General features: G+C 37.4%; 1 protein-coding gene across 1 annotated transcript in view; it reads left to right on the top strand.

Moving 5' to 3' along the window:
* The window catches only part of vwa8 (von Willebrand factor A domain containing 8), a 241,414-nt gene extending 219,261 nt beyond the window's left edge, over positions 1 to 22,153 (top strand). The window contains exons 43-45 of the mRNA XM_056464990.1: positions 9,317 to 9,415; positions 15,777 to 16,015; positions 19,061 to 22,153. Coding sequence (XP_056320965.1) covers positions 9,317 to 9,415; positions 15,777 to 16,015; positions 19,061 to 19,169 — 447 coding nt within the window. The 3' untranslated portion in view covers positions 19,170 to 22,153. The remainder of the gene's footprint in view (positions 1 to 9,316; positions 9,416 to 15,776; positions 16,016 to 19,060) is intronic.
* The last annotated feature ends 5,397 nt before the right edge of the window (positions 22,154 to 27,550 follow it).

The following is a 27,550-nucleotide window of genomic DNA, read 5'->3' as shown; positions in this document are numbered from 1 at the left end:
ACCACCGCATGCGTGTAAGAACAGCTGACAGAGGAGGAGCAGAGGATCATAAGGTCACAAACGCATTTAAATCCATAAACAAAGCGGCAGGCGTTGCATATTTAACGTGGTTTTAGACGTGCTATGAGAATATAAAAAGTTAGCCAGATATACTACAAGCTGCATGGAGCAGGTACAAGTAACAAAACACAAATAAATACACATTTTACAAGCTAGAGAAAACAAGGAGGCAACCATTTTAATCACACTTACTTACACTTGTGAAATGGAGGAAGAAACTGGTCCATGAACTATGTATTGTAAAGCAAACAAAAGGCAGACGAATCCGTTGCAAGTGTGTAGATTGCTGTAGCACTCGTCAGAAAAACAACAGGAACGCAGCACAAGGCTGGGGTGATAATGCTGAGGTATTTTTGCAAAAATAAACTTCAACCACTGATTCTTCACAGCCTGATGTTTGGGTAGGGAAAATAACACTTAATTTTCCCTCACACTTCAGAGCACAGCATCTTCGCGACATGCTACAACTGGATACAGCATTTGTCTTCCTCTTTTTCTTTCTACAGTGTTTGTGAGCGGGGGTAAATTTTCCCGGGTCTGTGACCGCAAGAAATGGGCGGGGCTTGAGTTCTGTATCGATATCACACCGACATGGCTAAAGATTCATTACCCTGACGATTAGTTTGAACCACTGAGTCGACTCTTTTAAAGATGATTTAATAGTTTTAAACAAGGTTCACTTTCACTTTCAGATTTAAGCCTTAGCTGGATATTTCAGTTCACTTAGAGCTGTGGTACACACTACATAAAGCTCGTTTAAAAAAAAAAAAAAAAACATAATAGGGGCTCTTTAAATACAAACACCAAAATCAATGCTAAAAGTTTCAATTGGAATAAAATGATTTCATATTAATGCATGTGATATATTTTGTGTTTATTAGAGTTGCTGTAAGCTTTGCAAACTCCCTTAAATAGAAGATTAATTCAATTAAAATTATTTAACACCAGCTTAGTCGTTTTAATCATTTAATTTCAGCTAGCTGACCAGATATCATGACAGAGCCTGAATTCATCTCTCTGCTTTGTGAATCTCGATGGTCTCATCTTGACCACAGACTTCAAATATAGTCACTACACGTCGATCGGTCACCACAAACACTTTCGCAACTCAATAAAAAATAGTGATATCTGTTTACAGTAAACCATCTCCAGGCAACACACCACGGAAACAGTGAGTGTGACCTTCAGCGCTGAATCTGATGAGTAACAGGGATCTCCCCATGCACTGACACACTGTTATGAAGGTTACCATGGCTAAAAAGATGATGTAAAGTATCTCTAGATGCCCTGGAGATGGTCATGCTGTTTTAGGTTGATTAGTGGTTCTCTCTCTGAGTCTCTTCTATTTCACTCAGTGTTCCCCTTTTTCATTCGTCCATTTCTCTGTGTCTGAGCTGATGGCAGACGTTTTGGAGGCAGTGAATCACAGCCCTTGTTGGAAGCTGCTTTCAGATTTGTAGTAGCCGCACAAAAGACGATCTGTTAACTCCATCTCGGGGAAAACTGGGGGAGGAAAACAGCGGAAGACATGCAGCTGCGGGTGTCAATGCCTCACATCATCCCATCTGCTCTACTGCACGTCAGTGCTTTAAATGTGTGGGGTCAGAGCTGAAGGTGGGACATGTAAATATAGGGGGTATTTATAAAACAGTTAGACCCAATACAGTGTTACATGAGTCCTTATGTCCTTATCATTCACACAGTGCATTTTTACATGTTTATATTGCTTAAAGGCAAAATATGATTGTAAAATATATGAAAATAAAGATTTTTCTTAATTTACATATTCAAAAACCACTAGAACCTAGAATTACAATGTCCCAAATGCTTTAAAGAATGTTCAAATGCTGAGAAATAAGCAATATTTAAATGGTGACACAACACAACGTCACACACCATCGATTTCCAGTTTGGTTTTATAAAAAACTGGGAAACAACAAATATGCTTTAATATGTTGTGCGCTTTATTAGACTGCACAGAGCAGCATTATAACAGAACCTTAAAATGTATTTAATATGATAAAACAGCGCTCCTTCTTCCCCATGTGATCATGACCATAAGTCGACTGTGGCATAATAAAAGCTCCGCTGCTTTCATGCTACGTCATGCTCCTCTCTCATCAGCAGTTACTTTAGTGCTTTTGTTTTGCTTCGATGGCTTTTAGCCTTATTCTGCTTCATACTACCATTATAATAACTGATCTGTAAGATTTAATGAAGATGACAACCCCCATGATTCCACACTCTGTCACTGCATCATTAAACTATGCTTTTGTTTGTTGTGAATTCATGCACTCTAGTGGTGAAAATGACATACTGTGCCTGTAAAGGGGCTATATGTAACATGTTGAATTTTGTTTGTTATCAACAAGATAAAATCGGATTGAAATTGATTTAACATGTAAAACTTGTTTTTTTCCAATAAATTCACAAAGTAGGAAGTGAAGTACATAGCAATTAAATTTTTTTTAACAGTGTTACTTAATGTCAGGAACAAATAAAAAAAAGAGCTGGTAAGTTCATTTCTTTTGAATTGGCTAATCAACTCTTTAAAATGATTTTTTTTTTTTTAAATAGGCTCATTTTACAACTACCCTAGACTTAAACAGCTAAGTTTTACAATTTTTGAATCCATTCAGCCTATTTCCAGGTCTGACGAAAGCACTTTAGTTTAGCATAATACATTGAATCGGATTAAACCATTAGCTTCTCACTCAAATTTTAATATAATTTTATAATTTTAATAAGTTGGCAAGCTACTTGAAAAATATTAGCTACTTTACTTAAAATGTAGCTTAACTACACTAAAAGCTACCCCCTGGAAAATGTAGCAAGCTAAGCTTAAAGCTACATGGCAAAAGTAGCTTAGCTACATTTAAGCTATTTTTACAATTTTCATTTTTAAATCGAAGCAACTTCAATCCAAGTCAATCATATCTTAGTGATCAATAAAACTGTCAATGAAACATTTGAGGAATAATAGTTAAGTTCAATTATTTACTGTAATATGCTGTACTAAACAGAAACAAATTATAGTATATAACAGCTAAAACAAAAAATACAATAAAAACAGGCGTTACACCTTTAAAATGTTATAGCAATTTATAGTAAAGGGAAATATTTTACATTATATTCTGTGTGTGTGTGTGTGTGCGTGTGTGTGTGTGTGTGTGTGTGTGTGTATGTATGCATATATATATATATATATATATATATATATATATATATATATATATATATATATATATATATATATATATATATATATATATATATATATATATATATATATATATACGCATTAAAACAGCTTACAGGAAGAGGAGCTCAAGCTCAAGCTCCCCCTTGCTGGAGCTCAAATGGCTCTGCAGCGAGCAGTTCTCCTGCTTCAGAAATAACTTCTCTCCCTCAGTCATCTTTCCATCAAGCAAGTATCGGTCGCCAACCAGAGGTGGCAGTAATGCACTAGAAACTTTGTTGTTGAACACCGTAAAACAGGAAGAAGAAGAAATTGTCATTCTCGCCATCATATGGATTTACCTTCATCGGCTAGACATCGCCCTCACAGCTCCGTGAATGTTGGTGCTGTCACTTATTGATTCGCGATCTGTAAATGTAGCTTGTGTGGATGCTACTGCGCAACCAAAACAATTGCTTCACTACTGAAAAGCTATTTGATTTAGAAAGTAGCGACGCTACTGCCCAATACTGCTTTTCTGTTCTGAGAACGCGAGGTGCACCGCACTGCCTTTTTTTGTTGACAAAAAAGTGTGCTTTTCATGTCGCTGGGCAATGACTGAATCAGCTGCATATTGTGCACAAGCATTGCTGTTTATATTTTTATAATTTTAATATGTAATAATATTGTGATATTTCAAGATTTGTAAAGTCATACTGTTCCAGATAACTCGAAACAGCAACCACAAGTCTCTCCAACATCTTTAAAATTCTCCGTAGTCATCCTAACAACACAAACACTGCTGTCACCTCAATGGAAACCCCGCCTCTGCTTTTATTTGATTGGACAATGATAAAAGATGCAGCTGACGTAGCGCACTTTTTCCGTGGAGAGTGGAAAAAAAGCAAGGCGTAGAAGGCAGTGAAAGCGCAAGTCGCACAGAGCACATAAGCAACATGCAAAATGCTTGCAGCCATTAGGAAACCAATTTTGAAAAGGCTCTCAAAAAGCTTGTTCGGCATGATCAAGGCCTTATGGGGGCTTCTTACTGATAACTTAGCTTTCATCAAACATCTTCTGACTGTCACTGTACTTACAGCTCAATTTAGATCATCGTTCATCTGTCTGGAGGTGATGACTGGCTGAATCTTTGCCATTCTGACTATTATTTAATTAATTTTAACTGTAGTTATTCATTTTCTTTTGCATGTTTCGCATTTAAGATGAACATTCTAGAATTTGCTCCACTTCTTTTACGTTTTCCCTTCTTAAATCTAATTTTTACCTGAATTACATTGTTGTACACATTTTACGTCAAAATACAAAAAAAATTTATAATTTTCTCTCATTAAACACACTGCTACCCGCTTTCAATGCTTTGGCCAACTACTCAACAAAAACAGCGGGCATTAGTTACAGTTATTACACTTGGGTCTTTTGTCTTTCTATTACCCTACTACGCAAATTCACAACTAATTTGATTGCACTGCACAAACATTACTATTGATAATGTTGTACTGCTTTTTTTTAACATAACTGTATTGTATTGACCATGATCATTTTAGTAAAAAGGTAAAAAAAAAAACAAAAAAAAAACTCATATGTATTGTATATATTATTAATTATTATTTATTATATATATTGCTCAGTATTCTTTTAATAAATCAAATGGAAAAGACAAAAGTATTAATCAATACGTTTTGAACAGTAATATAACCAGGACTTGACACTAACACCCGCCAAATGCGGGTAGATTTCAGCTTTGGCGGGTCCACTCCCACAAGCCATTTTTGCTGGTTCAAAATAATTTTTTAAATTGTCAGCGCTGGCTCATCACTAAAGATTAGAATTTTAGTTTATAACTGTTTGTCAATATGTGTGCAAATGTGAAGAGTCCTGCTGCTTTCAAGAGCTCTAGATTTTTCTTGTAAGCAACAGCGGTTGTCGCTTTCGCTTTAACCATTATTTGAACAGATCGTTGATATACGTTAACCGTGTGCGCCTGATCGTCCTTTCATTAATCGCACACGGAATGTTTTTCACATTGTCTTTTGCTTAGTTATTTTTATTAATATGCTTTAATTATCGTCCTTTACAATGACATTGCATTAATAGGAGTTTAACTCACCATTTATGTATAGTTAACTGGTGATCAGGGACCTTCAGCAAGGACCAACTACTGTGTATAGTTTTAGATACATGGGAATAATTTTTAAAAGTTCTGTTGTTTTTAATACCATTTTTATTGAATAAAAAGTTTATGTATACTGCAATATTTTGCTTGTTATTGTTATACACATTATTCAAAATTTTGGATAAGGAATTAATTAGTTTAGTGTGGCTAGAAAAACTATTGGTAAATCCTTAGTGTTGAGCCCTAAAATGTCATGTGAACTTAATAACTAATAATTAATATATGCAATGTGCCACTATGAAACCCCTACACAGTTGCTCATCCTTATTGAGCAAGGTTGCAACAACACACAAACAAAGTGAAATGAATGAGGAGTCATGTGGACATAACGCATCATTTAAATAATGATGTCAAGCCCTGTTTATAGCTATACCGGCCAGTACTAGTCAGATCTCAGTTAGACTGCAGGGCCTGTAATAGTTGGTGATGAAGATAAATGAATTGACAGTGATATGCGAGATGGTAAGTATGTTAATGTGTTTGTGAGTGTGTGTGGTTGTGCGTGTGTGAGGGGCGCCAGACATCATGGCCCCACCTTACTTGTCAGATGAGCTTTTTGCTGGTCATCATATTTCTGTTTCTTTTTGACACTTACATAATCTGCGTTAAATAAGTAGTATATTACATTCTGTAGCCTCCATACACACTGTCCGTAATGAAGTTGATTGGTGTTACTCACTGCATTCCTTCATAAGGGCTCATCCCTTTAAAACTGTCACTTGGCATCAGTGTTGGGGACAGTTACTTTTCAAAGTAATGCATTACAATATTGAGTTGCAGCCTCAAAAAAGTAACCAATTGCGTTACTTAGTTACTTTTCATGGAAAGTAATGCGTTACGTTACTTTGGAGTTACTTTTGCATTACTTTTCCTTACCTGGCTTGATCTCTTTCAGAACTTGAAGGTATTTTTTCATCTTTATATAGAGAAGCTCTGCATTTTTTTACAACCACTTATATAACCTACACCTTCATTTTCGTTTAATAAAATGTAGGATAAAATTATATCTTGAGAACATTCTGAGCCCAGAACTCTACATGCTGTATATTCAAATTAATGACAGCATGTGAAGTAATGCCTTTGCTACTTTTGTATGTTTTGTGTTAAGTAAATTCACTGTCCATTAAGCTAAAGATTGCAATAAAGCCTAAGAGAACTAACATGAAATAATTTATATTTAGGCAAAAACAGATTTAAACCTTTAAAATGTTTAATAACAAAATGAACAGTAAGACGATAAAAAAACAATCCCCAAATCAAAATTAAATATTTGAGCTTTATACATTGAATAACACGTGACGTGGCCTTAACAAATGTGTAAATCGTTTCCCAAAAGAGAGAAAAACTTACTATATTACAAAACCTAGTCACTTCTTCAATAGACAGTGGCTGCATCTCCTCAACAATAAAAGCAATAACCATTTTTTTTTGTTTAGTCGAATTAATTGTTTTACCTGGAGAATGTGAAATGATGTCAATCATTTGTTGTCTAGCTGGAGGTGGTGTGTGTGTTGTGCTGTGCATCCAGTTTTTTTCGACGTCGTGTTTCTTGCAGTTGCCAAGAGTTTTACTTGCACATAATCAATTTACTTACTTAACGACAATCCACTTCTCATCTTCGATGAGTTTAAATAACAAGAATCCATTGGAAAAATGTAAGTCTCCAGGCTGCCATTGTTTCTGTTCCTCACTGTCTGTAGTGATGACGGGCGATTCGCGAATGAATCTTCTAAGTGAACCGGTCGAACCAGTAAGTAAGTAATTACTTATTTAACAAACCTGATTCCAATTTCGGATACAAAATAAACCAATATCCTGAGTTATTCAGTTACTAGAACAGTACACTGAGTCATTCGCTGTGAAAAAAGAGACCTAATGATAATGAGTTCAAGCCGACTGTCTGTTCACTCGCAGCACACTCTGTCATTGAGTGTGTGTGATGCAACCTGACTAAGGTCATTTTTATTCCGCAATATCTTTTTAAAAAACCAATTAAGCAAGGTAAAAAGTAAGTTGCGTTACATTTTTTAAAAAGTAATATTACTTATTTTTAAAAGTAACTTTACTTGTTACTTTAGAAAAGTAATATTTTTACTTAAAAATATTACTTATAACACGTTACCACCAACACTGTTTGGTATAGGGATGTGCCTTTGTGAAAGGAACACAGTGAGCAAAACCAATCAACTTCACAATGCAAAAAGGATCAATGGGGCCTGAAGAGTCCTTTAGAGCGTACTCACACTGTACAGTTGCTTTGAACCTGGCCAAAACATGCTTGTCCCCCCTCCAGTCTCCCCGACAGCCCGCACTCACATCGCATTTGGGCCTGAGCACGCTTACGTCATCGATGATGCGCTGTTCAGTTTAAGAAGCGCTCTCGCTAGGCACAGTGGAGATTTCTTTATATCGTTTTAGTGGTTTGGGATGCAGTGACACGCAGTCAAATATTTCGCCAAACAGATCAGCCAATTTTGATGCTCTAAACAATCATAAAGTCCTCGTGCTGCACGAATTAGGAGGTTTGCTAAAGGTTCAGCTGTCGTGCAGTGAGGGGTTTGCGTCTTTAATAATCTACGACAGTTTGCGTTCATTACAGTAAGAATTATTAATAAATCCATACGAAACAGTCCCTTAAAAGCCACGTCTCGTCTTCAGTTTCAGGCTCGAGCCCAAATGAACTGCGTTTTGGCATACCTCTTCCAACTAGGCCAGGGCCGGCTAACAGAACCATGCCTGAGTCCGATTCAGAGCACTCACACTTCTCAAACAAACTGGAAAACTGGCTTGGGCACGTTTCGGATAGCATAGTGTGAGTGCGCCCTTAGTTGTACTCTTAGAAATACTTCATTCTGAACGGCCCTTTGAAGTAGCCAGATTTCAGCACTTCAATTTAAACAACATTTCACCATCGCAACCATGATTGTTTTAACTTTAAAGTGCCCTTTAGAGGGCGATATATCTTATTTGGAACGCTCTGACACACTCAACATACACTTGGTAGATTCATCCTTGTCCAGTATTAGCACTCTTAAACAGTTACAATATGATTGATAAGAATGCCTTTTAAAATGTGGATTCCTCTCCCACATGCACTAATCAGCATGAACTTCTAATGTTTTTGCCATCTGCAATAGCTATTTGTTGGTTTTGCTCCATCTCAGATATTTCCAACAGTGTAACAACAGCGTAATTCAGTGTTACACCTAGTGGACAAACTAAGTAGGGCAACAACACTGCGCATGCGCAAGCTTCATATAAACCTTCACCAGATATGCGTATTATCATGGTGACAAACTTTGTGTGACGTTCACTGTATGTGGACCCTTTTCACATGTGTAAATAGTGAAGTATACTTTGGGGTTATTTCCATTTAGCCAGAACTTTAACTTTAACTCTCAACACAGTCTCCTCTACCTTGCAAATATTGTAGACAGATGAAAACCAGTGCATTCTGTAACCAGACATTGTGCTTATTTTCCAGTTCTCTGTCCAGTGTACATCAGTGTGTATGTATTGTTTGATGCTGAGCCCACTGTTCATTTAATTCGATCAGTCAAAATTATCCTAAAGATAAATTGATGTAGTGAAATATAATGCATTTCTGACTGTCTGTGCCATCAACTGCTCTATTGTTGGCGAACACACTCACTCACTGTTGAGCTGGACAACATTTTATGATGAAACTTCCTTTGATTGACTATTCATTTCGGAATAACATCCAGCTTGCGTAATCATCTTGACAATCTTGCACATTGTGGAACACTGATAATAATCATTTTATTAAAGAGTGTTTATTTCAGCAGTGGGCATGTCATTGTTTGTCTTATTTTTCTGGCAGCATGGACTAACCCTTCACCTTCTTCCTGTTATTTCCTCTGCAGTACGATATTACGGGGCACTCTGGAGATGGTTTCGACATAGAACTGGTCAGATGTGACAAAGTGCCCAAGAACAACAAGGAAAGGCTGAAGGTTTTGAAGGTACAGTAATGCCTCTGTAATGCAGGAGTGACCTCATTTCCTCTTTTTGTTTTGAAATCTAGGCACTTATGAATACTCTTGTGCTGACATAGTAGCCAGCGTTTCTCCTAGAATTCCTCCTATTGTCTTATGTGACCACATCAGGAAGAATGTCAAGCATAAATTCTCCGGCATAAGACTGCAGGGATGGGTCTCTGGGATTCACTGACGCACAACTGCAGCCAGATCGGGGCCTGCGAAACTGAAACAATCTCCTTTATTTCCTCAGTCAAGTGCAAATATTTCAGCACCAGGTGTTGAAACAATTGTGTGATTTATTACAAACATCACACCAGATATCTTTCAAACAATTGGTCAATTTGAAATTAAAAACACGTTTACATTGAAATTGATTTACTGAAGGAAAATCTGAAAACAGTTTAAACTATTATCTTTCGAAATTTAGGGTATTTCAAAGTAACACTGTTCAACATGGACAATTAAAATGTCTTGAGGAAATATCGTAGTATCGTGTTCAGTATAGCTATTGTAAATTCACATCAAACATTAACTCAGTGGAAGAGTTACGCTCACAGCACTTATGCATATTGACTAAAGTACAATAGTTTCATTTGTATTTATGGCCTTGCCGGTTAAACATTAACAGCAAATTATTATTATTATTATTATTATTATTATTATTATTATTATTATTATTATTTTCTTTATTTAGCCAGGAGATCACATTGAGACAGTGCTGTCTCTTCTTCCAGAGAGACCGGGTCAAGACGGCAGAAAGCACATAAAGTTTCACATAAAAATCACAAAAAACAATACCACTAAATTACAAAATCACCATTCATAAAAAGATCAGATCATAAAAACAATTACAAGTATCCTTTAAGACGTTATGCAGAAGATGTTTAAAAGTGCTCAGAGTCGGAAGTGTGTCAAGATTGAGCTGATTTTGCAGGTCATTCCAAGCCCAAGGAGCATAAAAGGAAAAAGCACGTTTGCCAAGTTCTGACAATACCCTTGGGACTGTTATACAGGAACCAGATCTAGTGTGTTGGTTAGACAAATGTGGCTATTTCCTTACTTTCGAACACATACACCTGAGGAGAGCATTACGCTCGTGTTACTACAAGCTTGTTGAACAGCGCCTAATTACAGGACTTTAAAGTGTGATTGCATCAAAACCCCACAAGATTTACATATCAACACATTTGGTTATTGGGTCTAAAGTGAAAGTGAAAGGAAGCGTGATGTGCAGGTATTAAATGGCACCTATGATGTGAATTCTCTTTTTTAAGCTTTTTGGACGGAACTGTGTGTAGGTATAATGTGTCCACAGTACAGCTGCACAATTAATCGAAAAAAGATTGCGATCTTGATTCGACCCCCTACACAATCTTAATCCAGCATTTCTACGATTCTGCTAATCATATTTTCAAGTTCAGGAGAGAAGCAAAGGCGGCCGTCTTCTCACTGTTTTACATACGTTGCTCGGTGCAACGTGGACACCTCTAAATAACGTTGAAAGAGTCACATACTATGTTTAGAACGTATACAATAATTTACCCAAAAATGTCATTTCTGTCTTCATGTAATGATGTATTCGCGGCCGCGAAATCACACGAGACGTAAGCTGACCGTGAGCTGTTACCACAGAGAGGGCAGGTGCGTGCCTGTGAATGAAGTCTTCTGTAATGAACAGAACCTGCATAGGCTGTGAATAACAGGTAATAAAGTTGTAAATAACATTCAGTTTGTGATACAGAGCGATCATTTGGGAGCAGCATGGGAAGTTTGAAAAGCACTTAACAGTGAAAATAAAACCAAAAGCACGCACATCATTTAAACAATTACATTGCATTATAAAGTTATGATTGTGACAAGCATTTAATATGTTTTTCTGTCATAGTTAACACATAGTGTTGTGCATGAGAACAAATGTTTAACAGTGTGAGTATAACCATTATATAATACTATATAGCCTATATAATGTTGAATATAATGCAAGAGGGAATCTCCAGTATGAGATGAATGCAGTATGGAATGATTTTACCAGTAGAAAAAGATGGGTCAATAATGTTGTCAATGACAGATTGCAAGCATATGTCTCAAACATAATAATTCAACTTCAGAATTATGAATAGTTTATTCTGATGTCATCACTTTACTGTGAATTAACAACCAGGACAACTTTAAAGTCTATTTAAGTCCACCATTCAGTCTATACAAAATTTAGCATTTTAACCAACAGTAGACCTACACATAATACTATTACTGTCGTTTTTCCATATGCTTGAGAAATAACAATAATAATAGCCTACTCATATTAACCTTTATTTTACATCTATAGAATCGTGAGAAAATTGTGATCTTCATTTTAAGCTAAAAAAAAAAAAATCGCGATTTTTCATTTTAGCCAGAATCGTGCAGCTCTAGTCCACAGTCATATTGGGGTAAAATAGGATCCAAATCCCTCCCATTTTGAGGCCAAACGCAACATAACATAGAAGTGCGATTTCCCCGCCCACCAAAATGATTGACAGAAGTGTATTAACATGTCTGCGTGGTAACGCGTATAATCATATCAACAAGACAGGACGTGCACAAAGCAACTGGGATCAAAAGATCTGTTCCGTTCTCTGTGATCATCAATCAACATCAAAAGTGATCAAGAATGAGTTTTACAAGTTTTTAAAACAGTGCATGTTTGTAATAAATACAGTAAAACCACTACGTAATTCATCACCAGAGTCGCATAGTGTCAGGACAATTATAAAGTAAGACGCTTCCATCCCGGTTTGTAGACGTTAAATCAGGTTTATTTTGGACATTAGCATAACGGATGCCCATACAGCTGTGAATATTAACGTGTATCCTGTCACATTCATCATGCAAAAACAACTCAAAGCTAAATGTATCTGTGTGTGTGCGCAAACCTTTTAACGACACTGAGTGTGACTCATCGTTGCAAAAAGGCTTGAATTAACTCCACAACAAATATATCAAATAACAGTTAGGAAAGTTCTAACTGTAGTAAGGGAGATCTGCTTCATTCTTGTCTGTCACTGTGCTGTTTATCTATGTGAGACGCAGCAGGTGAAGGCTTCACCCATCAGAGCTATCTCTCCAGCACGTGGGAAACCGGCTCATTTGCACTAAAGGCACAGGCAACAAAAAACAGCTACAAAGTCCTAACAGATCAAATTTCCCAGATTTAAAAAGGTATAATAAATAATCTGATGGGTATTTTGAGCTGAAACTTTTTGGAGAGACAAAAGACTTATATTAAATCTTGAAAAGGGGGTAAAATATGTACCCTTTAAAGAGACAGCAGACAGATAGACTTAACATGCTGATGCTTGTCTTTAGGGGTTTGAATAGATATTAATACTTGCTTTGATAATAAAATAGGTAAATAAAACAACATTTTTAATCTTCGCCTACTTTTATTCTTTGTATTTTTGCCACTTACTTTAGTAAATACAATTATTTATAATTAATTACATGCAATTAACCCTAACCAGCATTTTATTCCTAACTGTTACTGTATAGTAAGTACTCATAGTTCATTAATATTACTCATTAGCTAAATTAATATTTACACTCTAACGATTCCACCTAACCCAATACAATTATCAAGTTATTCGTCTAAAATGTAGTGTCTACAACTTTGCTAAGATAACAGCTAAGTGGACGAACCTGCCTATCAGTCAAGTGCACTAAAATATTGTTTTTAAAATGCAACTATAGTTTCCGGAAAAAAAAAAGCCAGATGTCATGATCAGTTTGAACAATGCGAGTTCACCAGGTTTTAAATGTGACCAGCCAGTAATCTGTGTGTGCACTGACAATCAAGAGAGTGGCAGCAGGGAGTCAGTCAAATTATGAAAGGAATAAAAAAAGTTGTAGCCAAATGCATAGTCTTAAAAAATAAACTCCATTTGACAGCATGTAGCCGTGTGTACATGTCTTTTCCAATGACTGAGCTATAACTTTTGCTTAAGTTCTGAGTAATAAAACATGGCTTGGTCACACTTTACAATAAAGTTGTATTAGTTTTTGTGAGTTAAAGCATTTACACATGCAATGAACATGAACAACAATGAACAATACATTTATTACAGTTTTTATGTTAGTTAACGTTAAAGTCCACAAGAAATCAAAACTAACCGTAGGATTTTGTTAGCTCATGTTGCTAGTTTTGAGGTGAACAATTCATCTGTGCATGTCGTTAAGAAAAAAAGTTTTGCCCTTTAAATCTTTAATTGAAACCTGAAAATGGACTTCCACATATTAAACCACGCTGCTTCAACTGTCAGATTTGACAACAAACAGAAATGGTGAGGAGGAGGAGTCTGTCCCCCAAACTCTTTTCCCATCTTTTTGAGTCAAATGCCTACTTTACAACATCCTATCAGCTCGCAGTAGAAAAAAAACAAGCCACGCCCACTGCTTTGTCAATTAATATTCCATTTTTCTAGGAACTGTGTCATAATACGAAAAAAATAACAGTCGTACATTTGTTCATTGTTAGTTCATGTTAACTCACGGTGCATTGACTAATATCAACAAGCATAAATTTGGATGTTAATAATACATTAGTAAATGATGAACTATGAATAATAAATGCTGTACAAGCATTGTTCATAATTAGTTCATGTTAGTAAATACATTAACTAATGAAAACATATTGTTAAGTGTGACCAATGTCTTTAATATGGTGCTCTTCTGTCTCACAGTGTCAAAATACGAAATATCATCACAATTTAAATCAATAAGCAGCTCTTCTGTGTTTAACAGAGAAATAAAAAGATTTGAAAAGATTTTCAAATCTCCTGAAACAAACTTTTGGACTGGTTATGTTTTAAAAAATCTTACACCAGTATGTTCTTAAATTCCTCTTAAAGTATTGTTACGAGATCTTTAGAAAAATCAGGGTTCATGCATACCTTGCTAATTACAATGTACACTTTAATAGGTACACCTGTCCAACTGTTCATTAATGCATATTTCTAATTAGCCAATAACATGGCAGCAACTCATTTAGGCATTTACACATGGTCAAGACGATTTGCTGCAGATCAAACTGAGCATCAGAATGGGGAAGAAAGGGGATTTAAGTGACTTTGAACGTGGCATGGTTGTTGGTGCCAGATGAGCTAGTCTGAATATTTTAGAAACTGCTGATCTCCTGGGATTTTCACACACAACCAGCTCTAACAAAAGCCTTGTTGATGCCAGAAGTCAGAGGAAAATGGCCAGACTAGTTCAAGCAGATTGAAAAGCAACAGTAACTCAAGTAACCACTCATTACAACCGAGGTCTGCAAAAGAGCATCTCTGATGGGACAACACGTTGAATCTTGAGGCGGATGGGCTACAGCAGCAGAAGACAACACCGGGTGCCACTCCTGTCAGCTAAGAGCAGAAAACAGAGGCTACAATTCACTCAGACTCATCAAAATTGGACAATAGAAGATTAGAAAAATGTTGCCGGGTCTGATGAGTTTCGAATTCTGCTGCAACATTCAGATGGTAGGGTCAGAATTTGGCATCAACAACATGAAAGCCTGGATCTTTTGTGCCTCGTATAGATGGTTCAGGCTGGTGGTGGTGTAATAGTGTGGGGGATATATTCTTGCCACACTTTGGTCCCATTAATACCAATTGAGCATGAGCACATGCCTGAGTATTTTTGCTGACCATGTCCATCCCTTTATGACCACAGTGTCTCTATCTTCTGATGGCTACTTCCAGCAGGATAACACAAAAGGTCATAAAGCGTGAATCATCTCAGACTGGTTTCTTCAACAAATGGCCTCTACAGTCACCAGATCTCAATCCAATAGGGCACCTTTGGGATGTGGTGGAACAGGAGATTCATATCATGGATGTGCAGCTGACAAATCTGCAGCAACTACGTGATGCTATCATGTCAATATGGACCAAAAGCTCTGAGGAATATTTCCAGTACCTTGTTGAATCTATGCCATGAAGGATTAAGGCAGTTTTAAACGCAAAAGGGGGTCCAGCCCAGTACTAGTAAGGTGTACCTAATAAAGTGGCCGGTAAGTGTATGTTTTCTAGTTTGTCTTCGACCACCAACTGGGAGGTAAAAATACTACTCTCTAACCATGTATCTATTTTACTTTTTTTTGTAGCTAATTCATTTGTCTCCATTTTACATGAATCTCTTCCTCTATGCTGCTTTTGAGATGTTATCAAGAATCAACTTCCATGTGTTATTGATGTGTGCATGAACCTCCACAGGAAATGCACTTAAAACAAACTGGTTAGCATATGGTCTTTTCAGGCCTGTCAGACAGCTCCATTTTAACCTCTGTTTCTGTTGTATGCCACTCTCTCAGACAATGCATGCCCACTCGCAGTTCTGCATGAGTGGAGACTACACGCTGGAGGGCACCGAACACGCCATAAGGGAGCTGGCACATGAAGAAGCCGATGAGCATTTTGTCATCGTGTTGAGCGACGCCAACCTGGAGCGCTACGGCATCAGCCCGGACCGGTTTGCACGTGTTCTCACTAGTAACCCGCAGGTCAATGCCTTCGCCATCTTCATCGGTTCACTAGGAGACCAGGCGGACAGGTGAGGTTTATGTCCCGCAGCAGGTTGTGTGTTAAATGTTAAAGCATGCTTGGTTAAAGGTTAAGCCTGGATTACAACCGGAAACTGCTGTGCAGTGAAAGTGCTTTTGAGTCAGTTTTTTTAAGGTCCCTTAATCCAAGTGTTGTCCTAGAATTCTGTATACACAGTTTTTCTTTTGAGTCAAAAATGAGCCGCCTTTACTAAAACTCTAAAATAAAGCAGCTACATTTAGTATGAATCCTCAAATGTATTTTGCATGAAGAAACAACCTCATCTTCATCACGAACCTCAAGGTTTTCCCTCATCAGTGTGCAGTATTTCATCAGTTTAATCAGTCAGAAAGACTTGTTTTTGACTGAAGGGTATATTTGCTAATGCTAAAGCCACCTTTAGTAGTGTAAAATGTTTAGCAAGACAGTATTCATAAAAGTTAAAGCAGCAGATTCTTAAAGTACACTACCTAACAAAAGTCTTGTCGCCTATCCAAGTTTTAGGAACTACACAGAATAACTTGACTGCTAGTTGATCATTTGGTATCGGAAGTGGCTTATATGAAAGGCAAAAGTCTCTAGATTACACTTATTTGACCAAAATAAAATGTGATCATGCCTTGATTTTTAATTAGGACAGTAAGATCTGACTTTGCTTAGAGAAAAGTCTTGTCTCTTAACAGAAATAATGTACAGTATAGAATATAAAGTCATGGTCAGTGAAAAAAGAATTAATAGTGTGTATGACTCCCATGAGCTTGGAGGACTGCATCCATACATCTCTGCAATGACTCAAATCACTTATTAATAAAGTCATCTGGAATGGCAAAGAAAGTGTTCTTGCAGGACTCCCAGAGTTCATCAAGATTCTTTGGATTCATATTCAATGCCTCTTCCTTCATCTTACCCCAGACATGCTCAATAATGTTCATGTCTGGTGATTGGTCTGGCCAATCCTGGAGCACCTTTACCTTATTTGCTTTCAGAAACTTTCATGTGGAGGCTGAAGTATGAGAAGGAGCGCACTCCTACTGAAGAATTTGCCCTCTCCTGTGGTTTGTAATGTAATGGGCAGCACAAATGTCTTGGTACCTCAGGTTGTTGATGTTGCCATGCACTCTGGATGTAACCCAAAACCATGACTTTTCCTTCACCAAACTTGACTGATTTCTGAGAGAAACTTGCGTCCATGCCGGTTCCAGTAGGTCTTCTGCAGTATTTGTGATGATTGGGATGCAGTTCAACAGATGATTCATCGTAAAAAAATAAAATAAATCTACCTTCTGCCACTTTTCCATATGATCAACTAGAAGTCAAGTTATCATTTATTGCTCTTACAACTGGGATCGACGACAAGACTTTTGTCAGGGAGTACATGTGTGTGTTTGTAGTATAAAAATGGTTTTATAGCTGGTGGGTCAAAATTAAAGGACAACCATTGTACCCTAAATGTTAACAGCCTTCATGAAAGTATGAAAATAGAAAACAATTAGCTTTTTCTAGTGATGGGATTTTTTTTTTAAAAAGTCACAAAACTTCAAGATAAAAAAACTGTTTTTTTCTGCTGTCTCATTTTTAAACCGTAATGCCGAGTTCAGACTGCATTATTTTAGCCTCGATTTTGACTCGCCGACAGGTTTTGAGAAGTCGACGACAAATGCCTGAAATCACAGGCAAATTGGTGCTTGTGCATGCGAGTAACAATCACACAGATTCAACTATCAAAGTCGCAATCTGAGAAAATTGCAGATGAGTCGCTGACGCACGTGAGATACTTGGCATGCTAAATATCAGGAGCTGTCGGCGATTCAAATCATGCCGTGTGAAATGTGTTCTGATTAAAAAATAACATCGGTAATCACCTACAACCAATGAGAGAGCAGCATCCACTAGTACGGGTTCCTGCAGGCCAGCGGGAGGTTGGGGGAGAAGTTTAAAGCGCAAATTTTCTGTTTATTTGGACCCAAGAAATGGAGGAAAAACTAGTGGAAATTTGACACTGTGCACTGTGTCTGTTTGACATGTCATCTGAGCAATATCATAACCGGGTCAAAAAGGAAAAAAAGTTGCTGAAAAAGAAATGGCTAACTCTTCAAAAGCCGATAAGCAAAATAAGTACATTTTCTTCTTTCTCAAGGACTTCTTTCTCATTATGTAGTTAATAACGAAAGATATACTACGTGACCCTGCATTTTTTCCATGTCACTTCTCGCGTGTCTTTGGTTGTGAGTAGTTTGGACAAAGTTGTCGGCGGTTCTTCCTATTGTAAAGTCATGCAGTGTGAACCCCCTGTCACTGATCCATCCTACAGTGTAAACACAGCAGCGACGAACCGCTACCCTAGATAGTCATGCAGTGTGAAAGCATCCGTGACATGACATCTTTGAAAATCATGCAGTCTGAACTCAGCATAAGTCAACAGGAAGGTTAAAAAAAGTCCATACCAGTGCTAATTGCAGTGCAAAGTCTCAAATGTTCAGGGCAGCACTATAAAGCATATAAAGAGTTTGAAATGTAATTAGCCTTCCCTTTTTGAAGCTGTGTCAACACTTTGCTGTGGCCTGTTTGATTTGTACGACTCTTGTCAAATAAAAGCTGAGAGTCTATAGGCTCATGCATGGGTCCAGCACTCTCTTTGGTGCAATGTTCATGTTTTTTGAAGGATTTTGTGGGTCTTGACTCACAGAGAGCATATTAGGAGAGCTGGAAGGCGCCATCCTGGTGGTCGGACGCGTCTTATATAGGCTGTCTTTTCATGGCCTCCGTGATTTAAAGAGCAGTTCTCTCTGAACATGTGCCGTCTTTTTAAAGGGACTAAATGACAGTAGTGAATGATTAGAGAGGAGGGAGGGGAAGTGAAAGGAGAAGGGCGGCACTTTGCTTTCAGCCCCTCTTAACCAACAGGCTTTTCCCAAGACCCCCTATCTTATCAAAGCCCCCCACCGTGAATGACAGCCATTGTCCTTCCCATGGAGGAATAGGAACTCGCTAGGAAAAGCTGATTTGCATTGCTAATGTTTGATGAGGGGGTCTCTTTTCTCTCTCCGACATCCAGGCTCCAGAAGACTCTGCCGGCCGGACGCTCTTTTGTCGCCATGGACACCAAGGAGATCCCTCAAATCCTGCAGCAGATTTTCACATCCACTATGCTGTCCAGCGCATGAGACTATTCCAGCTGGATAACTTGAACTGCACCAAATGTGCCACATCACTGATGACACTGTGGTCTTTGCATCCAGATGTAGCAGGTTCAGTTGCTCAAAATTCTAAATTGGTTCAAAGTGGTTCAAAATTTCACTGTAGTAAAATCTGAAGTAATTAATAAACATAATTGTCATTGGATTTACACGCTACAACCAAATTCTCATTACTAATCTAACTTTTAATGTAGTGTTTTAATAAAAAAGTTGTAAATGTTTAAATTTGGTATGTTATTGTACGGTTTCTCACTCTAAAATGATCAAAGTTCTGAACGATCCTAATAAGAAACCACAGCTATGAGAAAAAAATGCAAATGTTTTTTTTTTATCTGTTTCTACATATTTACTGGATTTATGAATTATGGGTTTGAGTAGACTATGTTGTAAAGGTTTGATAAAAAAAAAATTAGTATTGTTTCATTATTATTTGGATGGAGTGAATTACTATTTACACTCCCCGGCCCTGACCCTACCATCCGAATGATGCAGCAGAAATCGAGACGACTCAGACCAGGCAATGTTTTTCCAATCTTCTATTGCCCAATGTTTGTGAGCCTATGTGAATTGTAGCCTCAGTTTCCTGTTCTTAGCTGACAGGATTGGCACCATCCGTCTCAAGGTTGAACATGTGTTCAGAGATGCTCTTCTGCAGACCTCGGTTGTAACGAGTAGTTATTTGAGTAGTTACTGTTACTTGTCAGCTTGAACTAATCTGGCCATTGTCCTCTGACTTCTGGCATCAACAAGGCATTTGTCCCCACAAAACTGCCTCTCACTGAATATTTTCTCTTTTTCAGACCATTTTCTGTAAAATCTAGAGATGGTTGTGCGTGAAAATCCAAGTAGATCAGCAGTTTCTGAAATACTTGGTGCCTGTCTGGCACCAGCATCCATGCCACGTTCAAAGTCACTTAAATCATCTTTCTTCCCCATTCTGATGCTCAGTTTGAACTGCATCATCTTGCCCATGCCTAAATGCATTGAGTTGCTGCCATGTTATTGGCTGATTAGAAATTTGCGTTAACGAGCAGTTGTACCTAGTAAAGTGGCCGGCAAGTGTAGATCCTCTGGTTTTTAACTTTTTGCACTCAAAAAAAATCAATTTACAAACAAATACATTGTACATACTGCATGCAATTACATACAGTAGTAATCAGGACTGAAATGTATGAGTCTAGAATCACTGCATAGATAAAATGTTATGCAAAAAATATAGACGATATCTGAAGTCGAATCTTGTTTTAACATCCTGTTAGCTGTTAACAATCATGCACATGCGAGGATCCAAATCCATGCTATTACTCAAGTGAACTGGTTTAAAAGTGAGTTTAGTTGAAGGTTGAATTACTATTAAAACATTATGATTGTATTCAATATATTTTTAAAAGCACATATTTGAACTGATGTTGTTTAATCCGTTGATTGTATTCTTGGAACTAAACTCAGCTAATTCGATATTTAAATTACTCAATGTTATGTAATACAGAATTATGGTAAATATATACAAAATATTCATAACATTCAGTGTCGTTTCATTCATTCATTCATTTTCTTTTTGGGTTACTCCCTTTATTAATCGCCACAGCGGAATGAATCACCAACTTATCCAGCTCATGTTTTACGCAGTGGATGCTCTTCCAGCTGCAACCCATCACTGGGAACACCAACACACTCTTACTCGCACACATACACTACAGACAATTTAGCTTACCCAATTCACCTGTACCTCATGTCTTTGGACTGTGGGGGAAACCGAAGCACCTGGAGGAAACCCACGCGAACACGGGGAGAACATGCAAACTCCACACAGAAACGCCAACTGACCCAGCCAAGGCTCGAATCAGCAACCTTCTTGCTGTGAGGCGACAGCACTACCTACTGCACCCCTCAGTGTCGTTTCATTACTTAAAAAAAATGGAGGTAAACATTCACCCAGCTGTACCTAAAGTATTATTAGAACATGTGGCGTGTCCGGGTGTGACCTGTTTTGTTTTCAAGAGCCCGGTGTTGTGTAAGAGTTGGCACTCTTTCGTCAAGTTTTTTGGGATTTTCCAAGTGTCCTCTAAACACATCCTGTAGCTTCTGGGAGCAACTGAGACTGTGCAGAGAGTCAGCCGCACACCACTGCCGCCCATCACCCAAGACTTCCTCGTAAATCTCTTTCCGTCCTGAGAAACCAGAACCTCAAGTGCAATTCCACACCACATTCCACTGCCGTCCCATTACACCCTCATCACTCTTTAACCAAATGAGCGCAGATGAAAATGTATTTGTGATCTCTGACAGGCCTGACACTGGGCTTCACTAACATAGATCTTTAAAGGAAAAACGATGGCTGACAGAAATAGCTGATCCAGAGGTCAAAACATCAGATTATGTTTGCATTTTCAGCAAACAGAAGGGTATTTTTACTCCTAAAAAGCGTCTCCTGTGTTTGTGAGAGTACTTTTCCCCCCGGACTTCCAGTCATATTTGACCTATGCTCCTCTGTTGTCCACCTGACTGCTTCCGTGAACTCCTCAGAGATGTGCTTCATCTATGTCAACAGTGTTTTTTTCCCTTCCTGACGCCGGCCGCTGCCACCCAGCCTCTCACACTGAGCTGAGGAATCCAGTTCCAGCTCCAGTTACGCCACACTCCAGAGATGTTGCCGAGGAGAAAGTGGGGCTGTAATTTATAGAATCTGGCCAGCGTGAGGAGTTGAACTTTCGGAAAGCTGCAGGTAGCGGGAATGTTCTAAAGTGTTGTTTCTTCTAAAAACAGAAATGCTCTGTTATAAAACCTTGCTGAGATGCCAAAGTAATCACAGAGCATACTTTAGTTTTGATGCAAATGCTTAGAGTAAGCATAGTCACACATAATCTTTCACAGTACTTTCTATTTGTGTTTCCAGAATGCACTCTACATGTTTCTGTCTGTGACATTTCTCTCCAAAAGTTATAAATAAATAGCATTCATTCACTAATAACTGCAGATTATGATTTTTTTATATGTACATTTGGATTTTAATTCACATTTCACACATTAACTTTCTCTCAACCTTGTTTTAAATGAAGTTTATTTATAAACTAATTTAGAGGGGATCATGTGCTTATGATTGACCACAGCTGGTCCCGCATTAACATGATCCTCCAATCAGATGATTCCTAAGTAACTATAAACAACCACAGTCTTTATTCCACAATCATCTTTGTCTGGAAGAAACCTCCTTCCTCCCCCCTTTAAGTTTACACAGCTAGAACACCACCGGCTTTGGTCCTCAACGTCGGGACGGTTGGTGTTTCTGTGCGGAGTTTGCATGTTCTTCCCTTCTCCGTGTGGGTTTCCCCCAGGTTCACCGGTTTTCTCCCACCGCCCAAAGACATGCATCATATGTAAACCGACTAAATGCCAGCTCACACTGTGCAAATTTTTATTTTTATTTTTTTAATCTTGAGTGATTGTAGCATGTCAGACTGCACGAACATGGCTCCCATGTCACACTGTAAGATCTCAGCTGTCATAAAGTCAGACTGAACGACAATGAAGACGCGCCAAACACGAAAGAAAACGCCCCCGGGGTTTGACATAATCCATAATTCCTGACAGCAAACGTAAACAATCTGTAGCGGCAAATTTGCACATGGCGTGTCTCAGTAATACAACCAAGAAGAAAAAAACTGTTTTGACATTTCCCCGGCGGTCATTTGAATTGTTGCATGAATCGCGTCATCAAATTCGGAGCTCCTATTGGTTAGACACGCAGGCTCCTGTTGGTGTGGTCAGTCTAGCAACCTGCATTTGCATAGAGTTGTCAGAGGAGGGATGGGGTGAAAAATTGTTTTAACTTTGCAGTGCAATACCAAAGACTATATATATATATATATATATATATATATATATATATATATATATATATATATACTCAAGGCATGTCACTTGTGTAGTTTTGAATGGGAAAAATGGTGAATGAAGCCCTGCCTACTAGTGCAGTAGCCAATCATCGATTGCTATAGACTGACGTTTCTCCGGGGGAGAAGCTCAGACCAAATACACTAATCTGTATGAAACGAATGCAAAGTACAGTCTATCCTGTCAAACGCACATCATATGACAGCAGCAACTACTCAAATGCTCCACAAACTTGTAAACAAAAAGTCATTTCTGGAGGAGATTCGCCAACAAAAGTTGTAAATTAATTCAGAAGTTAAGCCTGATCTGATGAGGCATTTTTCAGAGGATGATAAGGTGTAGAATGGCCAGAAATGAGGTTGGTGTCGTGATCTTGTTTCTGTTGAGTGCTCATTAGCTTGGGATACGTGAAAAATGCAGATTTTATTTGATTTAAACATTTAGAAGCAAAACTTATGAGTAGGCCCACATGGCATCTGCGCGCGCAGAGTTCCGCAGATTTTTAGCCCATCATTAATTTTGTTTATTTATGTTCACCTTTATTTGTATAGTGCTTATACAATGTAGATTGTGTCAAAGCAGCTTCACATAAAAGGTCATAGTAAATAGGAACAGTGTAGTTCAGTTTGTAGTGTTTAAGTTCAGTTCAGTTTAGCTCAGTTCAGTGTGGTTTAATAATCACTACTGAGAGTCCAAATACTGAAGAGCAAATCCAACGATGCGCAGCTCTATAGATCCCGACCCATGCAAGCTAGTGGCGAGTAAATGCAATTTACTTGAGTAAATGTGTGTAAATCTATATTTATTCAGTTTTTTTTTTTTTATTAATTACAGTAATATTATTGACTAATATGAAAACGTTCATCTGATTTATGTACAATGCATTTTGTACAGTAATATTTTCCGTCTTTTAGTAAAGATATTATATGAGAGACTCGCTTTGTTTACCAAATAAAGTGAATCTAATTGGATTTGCGTTTTAAACATTAAATAAAAGTTAAAAAGATAAACATTTTTATTTCACATTTTAAGGTTTTAGTTATGATACTCTCAGCAGAAATAGCAAAAAAACATCCGCAGATTCCAGCTGGCCCTACTTATGAGACATTTGTTATTTAATTTTATTGGTGATTCCAAATATGTAATGTAATTGTATGCTTGGCAAACTTTTAGAGAATTTGATGTTTCCCCATTCAGAGAGAATGCCCGAGAGGTGTTTCAAAGATGGCTGCCAAGTGAAATGACTTGCCTTAAAGGGACTTTGGCAATAACTGGTTCAACCACTTGATGTGATCTTACCTAGGATGCTAATTTAAAATGCTAAATCACAAAACGCTAAATTAATTATTTGGGGTGGTGGGGATTGGGCCGCTTTTGTTCACATACTTTGAGCTGAAAAAAAGAATGAGGGCCACAAGCTAGTGTCAGAAGCATAAGGTTGTGCAGCATGCGCTATTTCTGTTTTTCATTAAGCACCATCTAATGTCAGGGAGTGATATTGCACGTAAATTTTTTTCACGACCATTAAAATATCGCTTAGCCGTGAGTCTTAAAAACTGATGACGATAAGTGTGATCTATAATTGTCTACGCTTGCTCTATGTTTAAGGTGTTTTGTGGTTAGATGTAGGAATGAACATAGCTGTGTGTGATATATTGTTTTTGTAATATCACTTGGCATACATTGTATTTCACCATGTCTAAAGCAGAAGCCACATTCACACTATCAGCAACACTGCAACATGAGCCCATTTATTTTTAATGGAGAGCAGCGACATGAGTGACAGTGTTTGCAAGGCAAACAACAAAAGTTCAGAAAAGTTTAACTTTATGCAAATGAGCTGCAATTTTTGGCTTTTCGATAGATATGTTACCATCCAAAAATGGAAACTAAATTAATGCTGGAATATCGCGTAAAAGACGTGTGAATAAAGCAACGTTTCCATCCAAACACTCAAAGAGAACAAAATTGTCACTTCCTGATTAACTGGCGCCAAATAAACAGTAAAAACGGAATTTGCTGCTGTAAGAGAAGCTGCTTGAATCTTTTCTTCATTTAATAAATGACTTGAGCCTCAAAAGATGATGCCCACGCGCAATTATCGAGTGCAGACACTCTTGACAGTTCTGGAGGTCAATAATAATATAATAACACTAATACTGTAATGGTTATGGCATTTAGGAATGACCAAAACAACATTTCAGATGGGTTACAATGTGCTCAGCCTGCTGGTTTGACACACATTTTTATCATTTTCACACACATTTTTATCATTACATGATCTCTTATAACAAAATCACATCACTTTTTTAATGTGCATACTGGAATTTGTTCGGTACGTGTTTCCATGGTAGTTTATGTGCATCTTTTCTTATAGAATACAAATTTTATCCTACTAAGTTATGCGCATAACCTTTCATGCACATTTTCCAAATTTATGTTCAAAATGGCATTTCCATTACCCAATACTTTTATGCGCATATCCAAAATGCACATAAAAATAGGTGGATGGAAATGTAGTTATTGAATGTAACCACATACGTGGATGTAATCAAAATGATGCTTAAAAAAGAAACTGCAGTCAAGGGTTTCATTAATATATATATTGATAGATATTGTTAACTGTATGATGCAATGGGCTGCTTCATTATATTTTTCCCTGCTTAATGTTCTTAATCAAGGACACGAAAATGTATTCTTTGACATATTTGAATAAAGTTTTGGAATGATAACCCAGTTTTACTGACTATACGTGTAATTTATGGTCATATTTTTAGAAAATTTGTTTGTCTGCATACTAATAAGGATAGTTGAATAATTGAAGGTATTTTTATGTGCAATTTGTGATTAAAGCCGGTTCTAGTTAACCTCTGGAAAGTCATAACTTGTCATTTTCTGAGTTGTATAGCTCACTGACAAGCTATATAAAATCACGTTCAAAGTCAATTTAATCGTACGATAATGACATGGAGATCTGTGATTAAATTGCCACATTTAATAACAAGTTTTAACTCCAAACTCAACTTCGGTCGAGTGTTTGAAATAAATCCTTCTGAGAGATCATGTGATTGTTGGTCGCATTGAATCAATGAAAGCTGTTAAATCTCCTGTTCATAATGCAACACTATGGGCATTTTCAGCCCGATCTCACGAGAAAGTGCAAGTCTTTTGTGCAAGTGCAAGTATTTTACGTTTTGTCAGTTTTGTGGTTGTTCTAATTCAGACGAAAAATGTGTGATTTTTAAAAGGAGGCACCCAACCCCACCCCTAAACCCAACCATTATTAGGTGATGAGCAAATCATACTAAATTGTACGAATAACATCGTACGAATTAGACACCAAATCAAAAAGTTACGAATTGCTGTGAGATTGCGTTGGCATTTCCTGGTTTTCTTCTTAATGGATATTTAGAAATTTCAGCAGGAGAGCACCCTTTGGCCTTTGGAGGAGATTTACTACGTATGACACAACTGTGCTTCTCTGACAACACGTGCATTAAAATTCTATATGAAATCACATACACAATAATCGCTTAGCCCTGTAGTCTACTAATAACATTAAATAAACAGCAAAAAGACAGCCATGACTTTTCCAAACCTTGACTTTTCCAAACCGCGATATACCTACACATGCATACTGATGGAGAAACAATGGCTTTATACTCTTTCAAACTACAGTTGGAATGTGGAATTCCACTTAACTGTGGAATGACAGTTCACCCAAAAAAAAAATTAAATCATGCTTTCATTTACTAAACATCCACTTGTTCCAAATCCATTTCTGTTTCAAATGTTTCTTTCTTCTGCTAATCAAATAAGATATTCTGAAGAATTTTAAGGAAAAAAAAAAAAATCAGGTATTGACTTCCAAGGTAATTTTTGTTCCTACAGTATACGTCAATGTCGTTTTTTTTCAAGCATTTTTCAGAATATCTTGTTTTGTGTTCAATAGAAGAAATTCTTGTGTGAGTAAATAGCCAAGGTAGTGTACCCACTAATTAATGCAAAATGTTTAAATAAAATTGTAAATACAAGCTGATCATATATCAGTATCTTCTCTCGTCCAAATTCTAAATTAGCATTGTATTTGAGGATATGACAAACCCATAACACACTTTAACAAACTCCCTTTCAATATAGCAAAAAGGTTTTTAATACAATAACATGAAGATCCAAAAATAAATTCAATTCAAACCTGTCTACTTTAACAACTTTGCTTATTTTATCACTCACACAGAGAAGGGAATTTTAAGCTCAGGATGTAATGCCAAACTCCACTGAAACCAACTGTAAGTCATTTGTATGAGTTTCTGCCTACAGTATATACAGGTTACATTCCCCTTATAGAATGCACAAATATGCTGTAGTATACAGTGAGCCCGCTTGCTAGGTTTTGAACAAAACTCACTGTATTTGTCAAAACATGTGCTACTATCACTGTTTCACAGGTTGCT

This window comes from Danio aesculapii, chromosome 9, assembly GCF_903798145.1.
Source record: "Danio aesculapii chromosome 9, fDanAes4.1, whole genome shotgun sequence".
Lineage (NCBI taxonomy): Eukaryota > Metazoa > Chordata > Actinopteri > Cypriniformes > Danionidae > Danio > Danio aesculapii.
Note: the sequence above shows the minus strand (reverse complement) of the source record. Positions and strands in the feature narration are given on the sequence as shown.